Genomic DNA, 17,891 nt, shown 5'->3' on the forward strand with positions numbered 1-17,891 from the left:
ACAGTACAACCAATGAGAAATGGTGAAAGGAGTTAAAAGTCAATAACCGCTTATGCTGAATTACAAAGGAAATAACAGATAAAGTTGATCATAAAAAACAGACACATTGTTAAACTTTTTTTTTAATTTACAAACTGTGCTTTATGAAAAACTGACATAAGATAAGATAAGATAAGATAAGATAAGGTAAGATAAGATGACCTTTATTAGTCCCAAAGGTGGGAAATTTGTTTCGTTACAGCAAAAGTGCAAAGTTATGTAGCAGAAATTAGAAAACACTGGAATGCAATAAAATAAAATAAAATACCATATACAATAGAATAAAATAGAATAATATATACAATAGAATAAAATAGAATGCAAATGCTATATACAACTGAGTAAGAAAATACAAAAATACAACTTTGTCAGAGAAAGAATTGCACATATAGCAGTCTTATTGCACATGTGTGGATGTGTGTGTTTGATCAGCTGCAAAAGTCTTTATTGTGGAGTCTGACAGCAGTGGGGACGAAAGACCTGCGAAATCTCTCCGTCCCACACCGTGGGTGCCGCAGCCTGCCGCTGAAGGAGCTGCTCAGTGCTGTCACAGTCTCCTGCATGGGGTGGGAGATGTTGTCCAACAGGGATGACAGCTTAGACGCCATTCTCCTGTCACTCACCACCTCCACTGGGTCCAGAGGGCATCCTAGAACAGAGCTGGCCCTTCGGATCAGCCTGTTCAGTCTCTTCCTGTCCCCAGCAGAGATGCTGCCGCCCCAGCAGACCACACCATAAAAGATGGCTGAGGCCACCACAGAGTCATAGAAGGTCTTCAGGAGTGGGCCCTCCACTCCAAACGACCTGAGTCTCCGCAGCAGGTACAGCCTACTCTGCCCTTTCCTGTAGAGGGCGTCTGAGTTATGAGTCCAGTCCAGTTTGTTGTTCAGATGAACACCAAGGTACCTGTAGCTGTCCACAGTCTCAATGTCCATACCTTGGATGTTCAGTGGTTGCAGTGGAGGATGTTTGTGCCTGCGGAAGTCTACCACCAGCTCCTTGGTTTTACTGGCGTTGATCTGGAGGTAGTTAGAGTCAGTCCTCTGTACTCCTTGTCGTCCCCATCAGTGATGAGGCCGACTATTGCAGAGTCATCAGAGAACTTCTGCAGGAAGCACTGGGTGAAGTTGTGGGAGAAGTCTGCAGTGTAGATGGTGAAGAGGAATGGAGCCAGAACCGCTCCTGTCCGACACGCAGCCCTGAGTCCTCACATACTGTGGTCGGTCGGTGAGGTAGTCCAAAATCCAGGTAGTGAGGTGATGGTCCACTCCTGAGTTCTCCAGCTTGTCCTTCAGGACCGAGGGAAGAATAGTGTTGAAGGCACTGGAGAAATCAAAGAACATGATTCTCACAGTGCTCCCAGCGGTCTCCAGGTGAGCGAGGGAACGATGTAGGAGGTGAATGACGGCATCATCTGCTCCAATGCCAGGTTGGTAGGCAAACTGAAGTGGGTCCAATGATGAGCTCACCAGGTGCCGAAGCTGAGCCAGGACCAGCCGCTCCAGGGTCTTCATCAGGTGGGATGTCAGAGCCACCGGCCTGTAGCTGCTGAGGTCCTTGGGGCGTGAAGTCTTTGGCACTGGTACAACACAGGAGGTTTTCCAGAGCTGTGGGACTCTCCCAGCCTCAGGCTCAGGTTGAAGATGCGCCCCATCACCCCACACAGTTGGTCCGCGCAGGACCTGACGACCCTTGAGCTGATGCCATCTGGGCCCGCTGCCTTCTTGGCTTTAATCCTCCTCAGTTCCCTCCTAACCTGGGTGGTTGAGAGAGACAAGCTGGAGCCTTGTGTTGAGTGTGTATTGGATGCTGTTGTTGGGGGTGGGGAGGAGTGAGCAGGGTGAATAGAGGAGGTGTGAAGTGTCTGAGGTGTCAGAGGTGGAACAGCAGCAGTGGGGGTGGGTGAGTCTGCAGCCGATGTCGAAGACTGCCTCATGGCTGAATCAAATCTGTTGAAGAAATGATTCAGTTCATTTGCCCACCTCACATCCCTCCCAGGCAGAGAGTTCTGATGTTTGTGGCCCGAGATGGTTCTGAGGCCTCTCCAGACTTCACCAACGTTATTTTGCTGAAGCTGGTTCTCCATCTTCTGCCTGTAGCTGTCCTTCCCATTCCTTATCAGTCCCCTCAGCTCTTTCTGCACCCTTTTCAACTCCTCTTTGTCTTTGGATTTGAAGGCCCTCCTCTTCTGCTTGAGGACAGCTTTAATTTCTGGGGTAATCCAAGGTTTGTTGTTGGAGAAACACCGTACAGTCCTGGTAGGTACGGTGTTATCCACACAGAAATTAATATAGTCAGTAAATGATACAATTACTCCTCCAGTTTAGACATATTTGAGATTGTGTTTAAAACGCCCTCTGTCTCAATACATATGAAGAATAACGCATGGTGGAATGACCACAAAGTAAACGTTAGACTGATGCAGTACATGAGCACGATGCCTACACAAATACACAGTCATGTGTAAAAGAACTGAAAAATGGTTGAAAAGTTTTTCCATATTAGGGCATTAAAATAAATAAATACATTCATTAATATTATATAATAATATAATATAATATAATATAATATAATATAATATAATATAATATAATATAATAATATAATAAATAAACTGTCTTAATTGTGTCAATTTACTGATTGACTGACAGAAGAGTTACATCTTATATTATGGGTTTTCTTTTTAACCCATTAAAGAAGACTTTAATTCCTCTTTTGTGAACTTCCAAGCACTGTGGAGTTTTCCCTTTTTTTGTTTTGTTTTTTTGAGACGTTATTTTTGAGTTTAATTGGAATCGAAATCTGGTTAAAGGAACTTACAAGTTTCCCATTTTGATAATAAAAAGTAATATTAACAATAAATTCACTTTGTTTGTAAGAAGATAGACTCTTTTATTTAGTAAAAATATATTTTTCAAAATGTTCAGTTTGCTCATTATGAAGACAAAAATTTTCCAAAATCTTGATCAGCATAGAAAAACAATCACAAAAAACGACACAGCTGACGCATTTCAAGAGACTTTCAAATGAAACCCTAAAGGACAATGTAAGTCTGCATTATTTGTACTAAACCTGTATTTCGATATGACAGATATTACACCTCTGGTATTTTAATAATGATAATATTGTTGTGTCTGTAGGGTTACAGTGCTGAAGCCTGGGAGAAGATCAGGAACATAACACAAGCCCATCTGAGACAATGTGAATTCCTGGTTGAAACTCTGGAAACTGCCCACTAAAACTTGTCTGTCGGATAAATTTTTAAAAATGTATTTGTATTTTTTAATTGGTTTAATTTATTTACTCTATTCATAATATTTACACTATTATTTATTTTTAATATTTGTGTATATTTATTTATTTATTAATTTCTGAAACATTTCCATACAGTAAACTAGACATATTTCATATTATTTTGTATGTTAAAGTCAATAAATATTTTCTTACCTCACAAATTGAAATATGTTGACTTTTCTATTCCTGAAATATCCAGAACAATTGTTATGCACTTATTTTTAATGAGTACAATCAAACATAGAAACATTGTCCAGAATTATATAGAAAGACTGGTTTGATTCTTCACAAAAGCTCTGATACCTCATATGGAGTGAGTATGAGCACCAAGACCACTTTAAAAACTTTTGGGGTTTTGAAACTCCCTTTTAAAAGGAAGAAACCCGCCACCTCTCCCCGAACACCAAGGCATTCCCAGGTCAGCCTAGATATATAATCCCTCCAGCGTACGATGGATCTGCCCTGGTGCTTCATGCGGACAAAGCTCCTGCAGTGGTTGTATAAGGTTGAATGGCCCGTAGCAATTGGCCAGAAACCCCAACTCCCAGAGCACATTCCACAGGACACTCTGAGGGACAAGGTCGAATGCCTTCTCCAAGTCCACAAGGCACATGTAGACTGGTTGGGCAAACTCCTTGCACCCTCAAGTCGAGAGGATAAAAAGCTGGTCCAGGGTTCCACGACCAGGACCAAAACTGCATTGTTCCTCTTGTATCCAAAGTTCGACTAATGGACGGACTCTCCTTTCCAGCACCCTGGCATAGACTTTTCCAAGGAGGCTGAGGAATGTGATTCCCTATAGGTGGAACACATCCTTTGGTCCCCCTTCTTAAAGACGGGAACCACCACCCCGGTCTGCCAATCCACAGGTACCGCGCCTGATCTCCACACAACATTGTAGAGGTATGTCAATCAAAACAGGCCTACAGCATCCAGAGCCTTCAGGAACTCAGGGTGAACCTCATCCACCCCGAGGCTCTGCCACCAAGGAGTTGTTTAACTAGCTCAGTGACCTTACCCTCCCTTCGTCCCCGACTCTGCCAGTGGGATTAAGTAGGTCCTCAAGTATTCCGTCCACTTCCCAAAAATGTTGTCAGTTAAAGTCAGCAGTGCTCCACCTGCACTACACACAGTGCAGGTAGAGCATCGCTTTTCTCACCTGAGTTGCCGGACGGTTTGGCAGAATCTCTTCGAGGTAGTCCCAAAGGCTTTTTCCGTGGCCTGCCCGAACTCCTGCCACTGGGTTGTAAACTCTGCCGGAGGTGTGAGTTGAAGATCTTGCGGACCGGGGCCTCTCCTAGGCATTCCCAGCACACCCTCACTATACATTTAGGTGTGCCAGGTCTGTCCAACATCCTCCCCTTGTACACTGTGTGCTTTTTATTCTAGTTCTTGAAAAATTATTTTTTTGTTTCTTAAGCCACTGAAATCGGACCTTTGAGACATTCAGCATTAAAAAGTAAATAACTCAAGGAATGAACCAGGGTTGTGTCTACACACAAGATTCAAAGAACCCATTTTAAATGGTATATTTAGGCACTTTGTTACTAGCACCTGTCACAACAAAGAAAGAAAGAAAAATGATTTGTTTGCAGGTTTTTTTAGTCGTATCTAAAAAAAAAAATGCCAATGATAACAGTATTTTCCATCAACAAGATGATTTCCAATGAGCTATCATCATCAAAAAACAAACAAACTACTAAACAAAAACCAAGCAAACAATAAGAAACATAAAAAATACAGTACAACCAATGAGAAATGGCGAAAGGAGTTAAAAGTCAATAACCGCTTATGCTGAATTACAAAGGAAATAACAGATAAAGTTGATCATAAAAAACAGACACATTGTTAAACTTTTTTTTTAATTTACAAACTGTGCTTTATGAAAAACTGACATAAGATAAGATAAGATAAGATAAGATAAGATAAGATAAGATAAGATAAGGTAAGATAAGATGACCTTTATTAGTCCCAAAGGTGGGAAATTTGTTTCGTTACAGCAAAAGTGCAAAGTTATGTAGCAGAAATTAGAAAACACTGGAATGCAATAAAATAAAATAAAATACCATATACAATAGAATAAAATAGAATAATATATACAATAGAATAAAATAGAATGCAAATGCTATATACAACTGAGTAAGAAAATACAAAATACAACTTTGTCAGAGAAAGAATTGCACATATAGCAGTCTTATTGCACATGTGTGGATGTGTGTGTTTGATCAGCTGCAAAAGTCTTTATTGTGGAGTCTGACAGCAGTGGGGACGAAAGACCTGCGAAATCTCTCCGTCCCGCACCGTGGGTGCCGCAGCCTGCCGCTGAAGGAGCTGCTCAGTGCTGTCACAGTCTCCTGCATGGGGTGGGAGATGTTGTCCAACAGGGATGACAGCTTAGCCGCCATTCTCCTGTCACTCACCACCTCCACTGGGTCCAGAGGGCATCCTAGAACAGAGCTGGCCCTTCGGATCAGCCTGTTCAGTCTCTTCCTGTCCCCAGCAGAGATGCTGCCGCCCCAGCAGACCACACCATAAAAGATGGCTGAGGCCACCACAGAGTCATAGAAGGTCTTCAGGAGTGGGCCCTCCACTCCAAACGACCTGAGTCTCCGCAGCAGGTACAGCCTACTCTGCCCTTTCCTGTAGAGGGCGTCTGAGTTATGAGTCCAGTCCAGTTTGTTGTTCAGATGAACACCAAGGTACCTGTAGCTGTCCACAGTCTCAATGTCCATACCTTGGATGTTCAGTGGTTGCAGTGGAGGATGTTTGTGCCTGCGGAAGTCTACCACCAGCTCCTTGGTTTTACTGGCGTTGATCTGGAGGTAGTTAGAGTCAGTCCTCTGTACTCCTTGTCGTCCCCATCAGTGATGAGGCCGACTATTGCAGAGTCATCAGAGAACTTCTGCAGGAAGCACTGGGTGAAGTTGTGGGAGAAGTCTGCAGTGTAGATGGTGAAGAGGAATGGAGCCAGAACCGTTCCCTGTCCGACACGCAGCCCTGAGTCCTCACATACTGTGGTCGGTCGGTGAGGTAGTCCAAAATCCAGGTAGTGAGGTGATGGTCCACTCCTGAGTTCTCCAGCTTGTCCTTCAGGACCGAGGGAAGAATAGTGTTGAAGGCACTGGAGAAATCAAAGAACATGATTCTCACAGTGCTCCCAGCGGTCTCCAGGTGAGCGAGGGAACGATGTAGGAGGTGAATGACGGCATCATCTGCTCCAATGCCAGGTTGGTAGGCAAACTGAAGTGGGTCCAATGATGAGCTCACCAGGTGCCGAAGCTGAGCCAGGACCAGCCGCTCCAGGGTCTTCATCAGGTGGGATGTCAGAGCCACCGGCCTGTAGCTGCTGAGGTCCTTGGGGCGTGAAGTCTTTGGCACTGGTACAACACAGGAGGTTTTCCAGAGCTGTGGGACTCTCCCAGCCTCAGGCTCAGGTTGAAGATGCGCTCCATCACCCCACACAGTTGGTCCGCGCAGGGACCTGACGACCCTTGAGCTGATGCCATCTGGGCCCGCTGCCTTCTTGGCTTTAATCCTCCTCAGTTCCCTCCTAACCTGGGTGGTTGAGAGAGACAAGCTGGAGCCTTGTGTTGAGTGTGTATTGGATGCTGTTGTTGGGGGTGGGGAGGAGTGAGCAGGGTGAATAGAGGAGGTGTGAAGTGTCTGAGGTGTCAGAGGTGGAACAGCAGCAGTGGGGGTGGGTGAGTCTGCAGCCGATGTCGAAGACTGCCTCATGGCTGAATCAAATCTGTTGAAGAAATGATTCAGTTCATTTGCCCACCTCACATCCCTCCCAGGCAGAGAGTTCTGATGTTTGTGGCCCGAGATGGTTCTGAGGCCTCTCAGACTTCACCAACGTTATTTTGCTGAAGCTGGTTCTCCATCTTCTGCCTGTAGCTGTCCTTCCCATTCCTTATCAGTCCCTCAGCTCTTTCTGCACCCTTTTCAACTCCTCTTTGTCTTTGGATTTGAAGGCCCTCCTCTTCTGCTTGAGGACAGCTTTAATTTCTGGGGTAATCCAAGGTTTGTTGTTGGAGAAACACCGTACAGTCCTGGTAGGTACGGTGTTATCCACACAGAAATTAATATAGTCAGTAAATGATACAATTACTCCTCCAGTTTAGACATATTTGAGATTGTGTTTAAAACGCCTCTGTCTCAATACATATGAAGAATAACGCATGGTGGAATGACCACAAAGTAAACGTTAGACTGATGCAGTACATGAGCACGATGCCTACACAAATACACAGTCATGTGTAAAAGAACTGAAAAATGGTTGAAAGGTTTTTCCATATTAGGGCATTAAAAATAAATAAATACATTCATTAATATAATATAATATAATATAATGTAATATAATATAATATAATATAATACAATATAATATAATATAATAAACTGTCTTAATTGTGTCAATTTACTGATTGACTGACAGAAGAGTTACATCTTATATTATGGGTTTTCTTTTTAACCCATTAAAGAAGACTTTAATTCCTCCTTTGTGAACTTCCAAGCACTGTGGAGTTTTCCCTTTTTTTGTTTGTTTTGTTTTTTTGAGACGTTATTTTTGAGTTTAATTGGAATCGAAATCTGGTTAAAGGAACTTACAAGTTTCCCATTTTGATAATAAAAAGTAATATTAACAATAAATTCACTTTGTTTGTAAGAAGATAGACTCTTTTATTTAGTAAAAATATATTTTTCAAAATGTTCAGTTTGCTCATTATGAAGACAAAAATTTTCCAAAATCTTGATCAGCATAGAAAAACAATCACAAAAAACGACACAGCTGACGCATTTCAAGAGACTTTCAAATGAAACCCTAAAGGACAATGTAAGTCTGCATTATTTGTACTAAACCTGTATTTCGATATGACAGATATTACACCTCTGGTATTTTAATAATGATAATATTGTTGTGTCTGTAGGGTTACAGTGCTGAAGCCTGGGAGGAGATCAGGAACATAACAAGCCCATCTGAGACAATGCGCGTTCCTGGTTACATCTCTGGGAACTGCCCACTAAAACTTGTCTGTCGGATAAATTTTTAAAATGTATTTGTATTTCTTAATTGGTTTAATGTATTTATTGTATTCATAATATTTATACTGTTGTTTTTATTTATTTATTTATTAGATTTCTGAAAATTTTCCATGAAATAAACTAGACATATTTCTTATTACTTTATATGTTAAAGTCAATAAATATTTTCTTATCTCACAAACTGAGATATGTTGACTTTTCTGTTCCTGAAATATCCAGAATAAGGGTTATGCACTAATTTTTAATGAGTGCAATCAAAAAATATTGTCCAGATTTATATAAAAAGACCGGTTTGATTCTTCACAAAAGCTCTGATACCTCACGTGAAGTGAGTATGAGCACCAAGACCATGTTAAAGACTTTCTTTGGTTTTTAAAGTGGTGAGTTGTTCTCCAGCTTCCTTGAATATATCTTACATTTTTTTTCTTTCTACACTGTCTATCCATCCGTCTTCTTCCACTTATCCAGGGCCGAGTCGCTGGGCAGCAGTCTAAGCAGAGAAGGCCAGACCTCCCACTCGCCGGCCAACTCTCCCTGAACACCAAGGCATTCCCAAGTCAGCTGAGAGCTATAATCCCTCGAGCGTGTCCTGGATCTTCGTTGATGCCTCATTCAATTCAATTCAGTTTTATTTATATAGCGCCAAATCACAACAACAGTCACCTCAAGCCGCTTTATATTGTACAGTAGATCCTACAATAATAGATACAGAGAAAAACCCAACAATCCTATGAGCCCCTATGAGCAAGCACTTTGGCGACAGTGGGAAGGAAAAACTCTTTTAACAGGAAGAAATCTCCAGCAGAACCAGGCTCAGGGAGGGGCGGGGCCATCTGCTGCGACAGGTTGGGGTGAAAGAAGGAAAACAGGATAAAGACATGCTGTGGAAGAGATTAATAGCAGGTGCGATTCAATGCAGAGGTCTATTAACACGTAGTGAGTAGGAGAGGTGACTGGAAAGGAAAAACTCAATGCATCTTGGGAGTCCCCCGGCAGCCTATGTCTATTGCAGCATAACTAAGGGAGGATTCAGGGTCACCTGGTCCAGCCCTAACTATATGCTTTCGCAAAAAGGAACGTTTTAAGCCTGATCTTAAAAGTAGAGATAATGTCTGTCTCCCGAATCCAAACTGGAAGCTGGTTCCACAGAAGAGGGGCCTGAAAACTAAAGGCTCTCCCTCCCATTCTACTTTTAAATACTCCAGGAACAACAAGTAAGCCTGCAGTGCGAGAGCGAAGTGCTCTAATAGGGTGAAATGGTACTACAAGGTCATTAAGATAAGATGGGGCCTGATTATTCAAGACCTTGTATGTGAGGAGCAGGATTTTGAATTCAATTCTGGATTTAACAGGAAGCCAAAGAATGGGAAGCCAATACAGGAGAGATATGCTTTCTCTTTCTAGTCCCTGTCAGGACTCTTGCTGCAGCATTTTGGATTAATTGAAGGCTTTTCAAGGGAGCTTTTAGGACTTCCTGATAATAATGAATTACTGTAGTCCAGCCTGGAAGTAATAAATGCATGAACTAGTTTTTCAGCATCATCCCACATGTGGGACTAATAAAGGTTATCTTATCTTATCTTATCTTATCACTCCGAGGACAGGATATTTCTAATTTTAGAGATGTTGTGCAAATGGAAGAAGGCAGTCTTACATATTTGTTTAATATGTGCATTGAAGGATATGTCTTGGTCAAAAATGACTCCAAGGTTCCTCACAGTGTTACTGGAGGCCAAGGTAATGCCATCCAGAGTAAGAATCTGGTTAGATACCATATTTCTAAGATTTTCAGGGCCGAGTACAATAACTTCAGTTTGATCTGAATTAAGAAGCAGAAAGTTAGCGGCCATCCAGGTCTTTATGTCTTTAAGACATTCCTGCAGTTTAACTAATTGGTGTGTGTTATCTGGCTTCATAGATAGAGCTGCGTGTCATCAGCATAGCAGTGAAAATGTATACCATGTCTTCTAATGATACTGCCTAAGGGAAGCATGTATAATGTAAACAGAATTGGTCCTATCACTGAACCTTGTGGAACACCATAGTTGACCTTAGTGTGTGAAGAGGACTCTCCATTTACATGCACAAATTGGAGTCTATTAGATAGTCTTTTAGAGTCTATTAGATACATATGATACAACCCACTGCAGCGCAGTACCTGTAATACCTACAGCGTGCTCTAATAGAATATTATGGTCAACAGTATTGAACGCTGCACTGAGGTCTAACAGGACAAGCACAGAGACGAGTCCACTGTCAGAGGCTATAATGGAGACCTGGGGTTCCATTATCTTGTTTGTATTTTTATTAATTGATTAGGAATTTAAAAGTATAATAAAGAAATCACACATTAGTTCTTATGAATTCTTTATTAGGTTTATTTGATGTAGGATTAAATTGACAGCTTGTAAATGAGAAGAGACAAGGGGACTGGCCATCCTACCTGTGTCAGAAAAGAGCCGAAGTTAGAGCTGCTTACATTTAATCATTTGTCGATAACCTAAACATATGTGAAAAGAGAATTTGGAAAAGTACTCACCTATCCTGGTTGCTTCTTGCAGGATGTGGCGTAAAATAGTGAAAGCAGCTCAATCACCTGCTTAAGAGCTCCTGGAGCAGACCAGTGTGCCAGGTTAGGGGTATGGTTAAGAATGGTTTTAATTTAGATAGTAATGGTTGAAGCTTGAGTTATTGATTTGTTTATAGTGCGTGTTGGAAATATGTATATGTTTGTTATGTGCTCTAATGTTATTGTATGTTTGTTTGTGTGGAGGGTTATGTTTTCATTTTGATTAGTTAATTAGTTAATCCCCATACTTGGGCTCGTCCGGATGCTCACCTGAATAGGTAGAGTATAAAAGGAAGCCATTTTGTTTTTAGTTGTTGGTGTTTGTGCTGTTAACATGTGCCTTCTTTAATAAAGTGCCAGTCCATGGATATATTTTATTCCAGTCTCGCGTCATATCATTGGAAGGAACCTATGACCGCCGGCCAAAACTAACAGAGGCTATAAGAAGATCATTTGTAACCTTCACTAAAGCTGTTTCTGTGCTGTGATGAGCTCTGAAACCTGACTGAAAGTCTTCAAATAAGCCATTCCTCTGCAGATAATCTGTTAGCTGTTTGACAACTACTCTTTCAAGGATTTTTGATATGAAAGGAAGGTTGGAGATTGGCCTATAATTAGCTAAGACTGATGGGTCTAGAGATGGCTTTTTAAGTAAAGGTTTAACTACAGCCAGCTTGAAGGCCTGTGATACATACATGCCGATTATTAGAGATAGGTTGATCAGATTTAAGATTGAAGCATTAATTAATGGCAGTAATTCTTTAAACAGTTTTGTAGGAATGGGGTCTAAAATACACGTTGATGGTTTGGAGGAAGTAATTATTGAAGTTAACTCAGAAAGATCAATTGGAGAAAAAGAGTCTAAATGAATATCAATGGTATTTAAAGTAGCTGTAGATAATATTACGCCTGTGAGACGATTCTTGGTAATTTTTTCTCTAGTGATTAAAATTTTATTTGAGAAGATGTACATGAAGTCATTACTTGTTAATGTTAAAGGGATGGTTGGCTCAACAGTGCTCTGACTTTTTGTCAGCCTGGCTACAGTGCTGAAGAGTAACTTAGGGTTGTTCTGATTTTCTTTAATCAGTGACGAATAGTAAGATGTTCTGGCTTTACGGAGGGCTTTCTTATAAAGCAACAAACTATTTCTCCAGGCTAAATGATCATCTTCTAATTGCAATCATAATCTGGTTAAAGGAACTTACAAGCTCCCCATTTTGATAATAAAAATGTAATATAAACAATAAATTCACTTTGTTTGTACGAAGATAGACTCGTTTATTTAATAAAAATATATTTTAAAAAAATGTTCATTTTGCTCATTATGAAGACAAAATTTTTACAAAATCTTGATCAGCATAGAAAAACAATCAAAACAAAAATAAATATACAAACAACCAAGTAAATAAATAAATAAATTAAATACATAGACAAGCAGTTAAATGAACACAGCCGTCATCACAGACATGACAACAGACAGGTTTTAGTGGGCAGTGTGCAGAGACGAAGCCAGCTGTTCTGCTCTCATTAGATGGGCTTTGGTTTCCTTCCTGATCACCTCCCAGGCTTCAGCACTGTGACCCTACAGAAATACCAATATTAGTATTATTATTACTGAAATAAGTTATTCCATCTATTTATCTTAAGGATGATCTAAACCACAAATTAATGAGAATGATGTGATCTTACCATTTCCTTTAAGATATGATGTGAGAGTCTCTTAAAATACATGTGCAGCTTTGTGGTTTTCATCTTGTGACCGTGGCTCCCAATCTAATTTAATTACAAGCAAAATGACAATTAAGAATATGTCATGTCATGTAAAGTATCATATTCGAATGTACTAAAAACCCAACTGAAAGTGAACTTACACAGGAGTGAAGCTCTTTAGCCTGTTTGTTGACAATATTGAGAAAGTTCCTCACTGTGCCGTCCTCCCATGATGCAGAGCTGTGATCCTCCTCAAACAGGGCAGCCACCTCCTCCAGAACCTGAACTGTGAAAACCAGTTTATCCTCAGCCTGGAAGAAGAAGATCAAACACAGACCACTTTAGAAATGCTTTAATAATAATAAGAGTGGATTTAAAAGACACAAGTAACCTGTCATAAGAGAAAATTATCTTTTTTTTCTTTCAATATTCAAAAGCTGAGGTTCACTTACTGATGATTTGGAAACCTGGCGGTACAGGTGATTAGGGAAGGCCACGGTGACCTCCACTTCAGTGGTGTTAGTGACGTTTTTAGCCTGAAACACATTGAGTGTTTTAGTCATCAGATGCTAAAGTGAAATAATTCTAAAAGTATTTAAATAACGAATCAACTAATATTAAAACATTAAAACACTTACCATGGTATCAAGTAGATTCAGAGTTTCTTCGTTGTGCTGTCTGAATTTATGATCCATCCATCTGCAGCTTAGCGAGGAGCCTTCAGTGGACAGAGCAAGAAACAGGCAAGCAAAGAGAATCCTGTTCAGCATTTTTAAAAGGTATAAACTTCCTTTGTATGAAGCAAATGTCTCCCGGTGTTCTGATGGAGCAGACCTGCAGCGCCGCATTTATAGCAGAGCGAAAATATTTCATTTTCTATATACCTGGGAAACCCGCAGGTGGATAAGATATCCGAAGTTATAAGGGTTAAAAGTTAGTTGACATCATTATGAGGATTCCTGGAGATACACATCCATTTGAACACCTAAGAAACATGACGACAAACACAACTCACGACTGATGATTTTATTTGTAACCATAACGTGTATAGGTTTACCTTTTGATACTAAACAGTTAACGTGTTACAGGGATATTAATGCTGCTTTGAGGACATTTAAGTCTATTATGTCAAGAAACGGGCATGTGGCAGGCAGAGAGTGGACCCACATGCATGAATAGGTGACGAAACAAAACTGATCAGATCACAGGTCAGACATATGTTAACGATAACGTCATTGCAAGTACTACAGGTGCTGGATTGCTTTTCTTGTTTTGTTTTTTTTTTGTTTTGCTGACGGGGGCTTTTTCAATTATTTTTATTTCAGACTCATTCAGAATCGGAGCAGATGAAGACTCCTGGTTTGCCCTCCACTATTGGTCACATGAGGCCAACACAAATACATCACAACTGATTTACAAGTACAGCAGAAGTGCAAGCTGTTTAATAATGAACAAACTACTAAAAAAGCTAAATGCAGGCCACATGAAATGATGCAATGATGCAATGAACCAAGGTAAATACACCTGCTCATCCATACCTGCGCCCATTCTTCACCCACGTGGCAGCCGCTTTCATTTTCCTCGGTAAAGAAAACAAATACCCAAAGTGGAAGCTGTAATTTACGAGTATCACCTATAGGCGGCGTAGAGTTTCTATTTGTAACAAGTGTCACCTGGCAGTTTGCTGGCTTCTGCCGTGTGATTGGCAGAGGAACTTTGAACAGGTAGTGGGTGTGCGAGGTGAGGTCAGCGCTCTTCTGTGGGAAGTTCCAGAGACAATTAACTCACTCTGGTGCGAGTGGGTATGTTGTTCGTGTGAAGTTTTAATGGTGTTGAAGCTCTAGATCGACTGCGCGCGATCGATATTCTGTTGTTGTGATGCCTCTGCAGTTAATTTTTTCTTTTTGGTTGATTTGTAATTTTCTTTGGTTAGTCCGTCCAGCCGTAAAGATTGTTATGAATGAAGGGCGGACTAACCTCTCTCGTTTTTATTTTTATCTTTTCGTTTATTTATTTGTGCCACTTCCCTTTTATAAATCCAGACTGCAGGTCACGCATATCGCTGATTCCCAGCTGTGCTGAGACCAGAACTGTTTGCAGTGCGTGCCCACTGGTAAATGGACTGTTGCAAATGGATTGCAGTGTCTCTAAACTGGGTGTGACGGTTTGCAGTGTAGTGTTATTTGCTCGCACCTTTGGTCTGATGGGTCTCATGTGCAGCTGGAATCTTAGTAAAATATGTTTTAAGTCCTGTCTGGGAATGAATGGGAAATGTATGTTTAATTGATGGAATAAATACATTATACATTTATCTCTTTGTCATTTTATTTGACACCTTAGTGCTCTGTTACATATTGTTGTAGACGCCACAGGACTTTCTGTTCTCCGTTCACAGCTCCTGCCCTGCTTTTCAAGACTTTTCATAACACACTGCAACTTATATGACCAGTAGGCTATATTTGGCTTTGTATTTATTTCAGAACCTGAAAAAACAAACTTAAATCACTCTATACTCTTTTCTTCTCTTCTTTAATCAACCCTACTTGAAACTGAAAGCAAACATGCGTACGGTGCGTCAATGACGTTTGGTACACATCCGCTTTCATTCTATTTGATCATGAGTGACGAAAAACTGTGTTCGACGTTGGCTGTTTTCATTTTTTAACTTTTTTTTTTTTAACTGCCATTAATGCCTTGCTACCCGCAAAGAAGGTGAATACTGCCTGCAAAACATTACTGTAAATCTCCAACCTTCAACTTTCCAATATAAAATAATGTAAGAAAGAATTTCGGATAAACAAAATGAAAATGATGTTATAAATCTTTTTTTTTTTTTTTTTTTTTTTTTTTTTTTAAACTTTCTAGTTGATTAGAAAATGAAATTCTTGCACTCTGCTATAAATGAAGCGCTGGAGGTTTGCTCCATCAGAACACCAGGAGACCTGAGAGTTTGCTTCACACTAAGGAAATTTCTACATTTTTCAAAAATGATCAGCAGGATTTTCATCGCTTGCCTGTTTCTCGGGATGTACAGTATGGGCTCCTCGCTAAGTTGCAAATGGATTGTAAAACATCCAGACAACAAAATGAGTCAATTCAGTCTGTACAACGAAATAGCTTTAGGTCGACTTCATATGATGGTGAGTGCACTTCTTTGCATAATGTTTAATATGGTATTGATTTAAATAGTTTGATTAGTTTCATGCATGTGATGTGTGTGCGTGTGTGATGTAGACTACTAACACCACTAAGGATGCTGAAATTGAGCACAACGTAGCTTTCCCTAATCGACTGTATCGCCAGACGTCCAAAGCAACAGTAAGTCATCCCCAACTTTTTACATAAAGTTGTTTCTTTTTTTGTTGGAAGAACTGAAAGTGTCGTGATGGCAAATCTACAAAAGTTTGTCTTTACCTATATATAGACTATAGCTATTAAAAGGGTCGTAGGGATTCTCTCCCACAGAGCCAATGGAGTTGTCTATTATCACGACTCTGTCATAACTCCTGTGTATAATTCAAGGACAAAAATACAAAGAACTCATTTTCAACCATTTATTCCTGTGCAAACTAAGATATATCTGGGAAAATTTTCATTGCTGTGTGGATTCATGTTCTTTGACTTTCTAAGCCATCCATCTTCAAGTGTCACAAAAGTATTCCTATAGTAATCTCTTCTTCTTCTTCTTCTCCTTCTTCTTCTTCTTCCAGGCTGAGGATAAACTGGCTTTCACAATTCAGATTCTGAATGACCTGTTTGCCCTGTTTAAGAAGAATCGCAGCTCTGCACCATGGGAGGAGAACACAGTGGAGAACTTTCTCAATATTGTCCACAAACAGACTGAAGAGCTTCGCTCCTGTGTAAGTTCACTTTCATTCGTTTTTGTAATTTTACAATGAATTCAGTCTCTATTATGTAAAAGACCTGACAACTGTGAATAAGTTAAAGTGGTGAATGATTTATTTAAATATATTTTGTTTTATTTCTCTTGATTTACTTAGATTGGAAGCCACAGCAATACGACACAGAAGGGGCAACAGCTGTCTTTTAGGAGAGAAATGTATTTCAGAGACTCTTAAATGAAATCCTAAAGAAAAATGTAAGCCTGCATTATTTTTACTGAGCCTGTATTTAGATATGACAGATATTTCACCTCTGGTATTTTAATAATGATAATATTGTTTTGTCTGTAGGGTTACAGTGCTGAAGCCTGGGAGAAGATCAGGAACATAACACAAGCCCATCTGAGTCGATGTGAATTTCTCATATCTCCGAGAACTGCCCACTGAAAGTTGTCTCTCGGATACATATTTTTAAAAAGTATTTTTTAATTTATTGTTAAATTATATCTTAGTTGGTTTAATTTATTTATTGTATTTATGATATTTACACTATTATTTATTTTTAATATTTGTGTATTATTCATTTATTTATTTGTTTTGTAAATTTTCATTAAAATAAACTATTTCATATTATTTTATATGTTACATTGAATAATTATTATCTTATTTCACAAACCGAAATATGTTGACCTTTCTATTCCTGAAATATCCAGAATAAGGGTTATGCATTTATTTTTAATGAGTACAATCAAACATTAGAAACATTGTCCAGATTTATAAAGAAAGGAGTTTGATCCTTCACAAACGCTCTTATAACATAGAAAGCAGAAGTACTGATACCTCATATGGAGTGAGTTTGAGCACCAAGACCTGCCGGATAAATTTTTAAAAGTGTATTTGTATTTTTTAATTGGTTTAATTTATTTACTCTATTCATAATATTTACACTATTATTTATTTTTAATATTTGTGTATATTTATTTATTTATTGATTTCTGAAAAATTTCCATACAGTAAACTAGACATATTTCATATTATTTTATATGTTAAAGTCAATAAATATTTTCTTACCTCACAAATTGAAATATGTTGACTTTTCTATTCCTGAAATATCCAGAACAATTGTTATGCACTTATTTTTAATGAGTACAATCAAACATAGAAACATTGTCCAGAATTATATAGAAAGACTGGTTTGATTCTTCACAAAAGCTCTGATACCTCATATGGAGTGAGTATGAGCACCAAGACCACTTTAAAAACTTTTGGGGGTTTTGAAACTCCCTTTTAAAAGGAAGAAACCCGGCCACCTCTCCTCGAACACCAAGGCATTCCCAGGTCAGCCTAGATATATAATCCCTCCAGCGTACGATGGATCTGCCCTGGTG

General features: G+C 39.6%; 2 protein-coding genes across 4 annotated transcripts; one reads left to right on the forward strand and one right to left on the reverse strand.

The window, feature by feature from the left end:
- Positions 1 to 12,289: 12,289 nt before the first annotated feature.
- On the reverse strand, positions 12,290 to 14,251 carry LOC116330609 (interferon a3-like). 3 transcript variants are annotated; one of them, XM_039616829.1, is made up of 6 exons: positions 14,200 to 14,251; positions 13,300 to 13,379; positions 13,114 to 13,197; positions 12,823 to 12,972; positions 12,641 to 12,724; positions 12,290 to 12,533 (listed from the first exon to the last, which is right to left on the reverse strand). In XM_039616829.1, exons 1-6 carry the CDS (start codon positions 14,207 to 14,209, stop codon positions 12,435 to 12,437), a joined length of 507 nt encoding a protein of 168 aa, XP_039472763.1. In that variant the 5' UTR covers positions 14,210 to 14,251; the 3' UTR covers positions 12,290 to 12,434. The 3 variants fall into 3 exon arrangements, with proteins under 3 accessions (XP_039472763.1, XP_039472764.1, XP_039472762.1); XM_039616830.1 differs by lacking the exon at positions 14,200 to 14,251 and adding an exon at positions 13,546 to 13,648; XM_039616828.1 differs by lacking the exon at positions 14,200 to 14,251 and having other exon boundaries at positions 13,300 to 13,537.
- A 1,397-nt stretch (positions 14,252 to 15,648) lies between these two features.
- On the forward strand, positions 15,649 to 16,740 carry LOC120441504 (interferon a3-like). Its single transcript, XM_039616775.1, has 4 exons — positions 15,649 to 15,801; positions 15,896 to 15,979; positions 16,372 to 16,521; positions 16,663 to 16,740. The coding sequence occupies exons 1-4, from the start codon at positions 15,649 to 15,651 to the stop codon at positions 16,738 to 16,740; spliced, it is 465 nt and encodes a 154-aa protein (XP_039472709.1).
- The last annotated feature ends 1,151 nt before the right edge of the window (positions 16,741 to 17,891 follow it).

Source organism: Oreochromis aureus, linkage group 8 (genome assembly GCF_013358895.1).
Source record: "Oreochromis aureus strain Israel breed Guangdong linkage group 8, ZZ_aureus, whole genome shotgun sequence".
NCBI lineage: Eukaryota > Metazoa > Chordata > Actinopteri > Cichliformes > Cichlidae > Oreochromis > Oreochromis aureus.

Coding starts and splice junctions, on each gene's coding strand:
- LOC116330609 (XM_039616828.1), bottom strand. CDS start 13,509: ATGCGGCGCTGCAGGTCTGCTCCATCAGAACACCGGGAGACATTTGCT. Junction 13,198..13,299: donor TGAATCTACTTGATACCATG/GTAAGTGTTTTA, acceptor AATGTGTTTCAG/GCTAAAAACGTCACTAACAC. Junction 12,725..12,822: donor CTAAAGAGCTTCACTCCTGT/GTAAGTTCACTT, acceptor TAATTAAATTAG/ATTGGGAGCCACGGTCACAA.
- LOC120441504 (XM_039616775.1), top strand. CDS start 15,649: ATGATCAGCAGGATTTTCATCGCTTGCCTGTTTCTCGGGATGTACAGT. Junction 15,802..15,895: donor TAGGTCGACTTCATATGATG/GTGAGTGCACTT, acceptor TGTGTGATGTAG/ACTACTAACACCACTAAGGA. Junction 16,522..16,662: donor CTGAAGAGCTTCGCTCCTGT/GTAAGTTCACTT, acceptor TGATTTACTTAG/ATTGGAAGCCACAGCAATAC.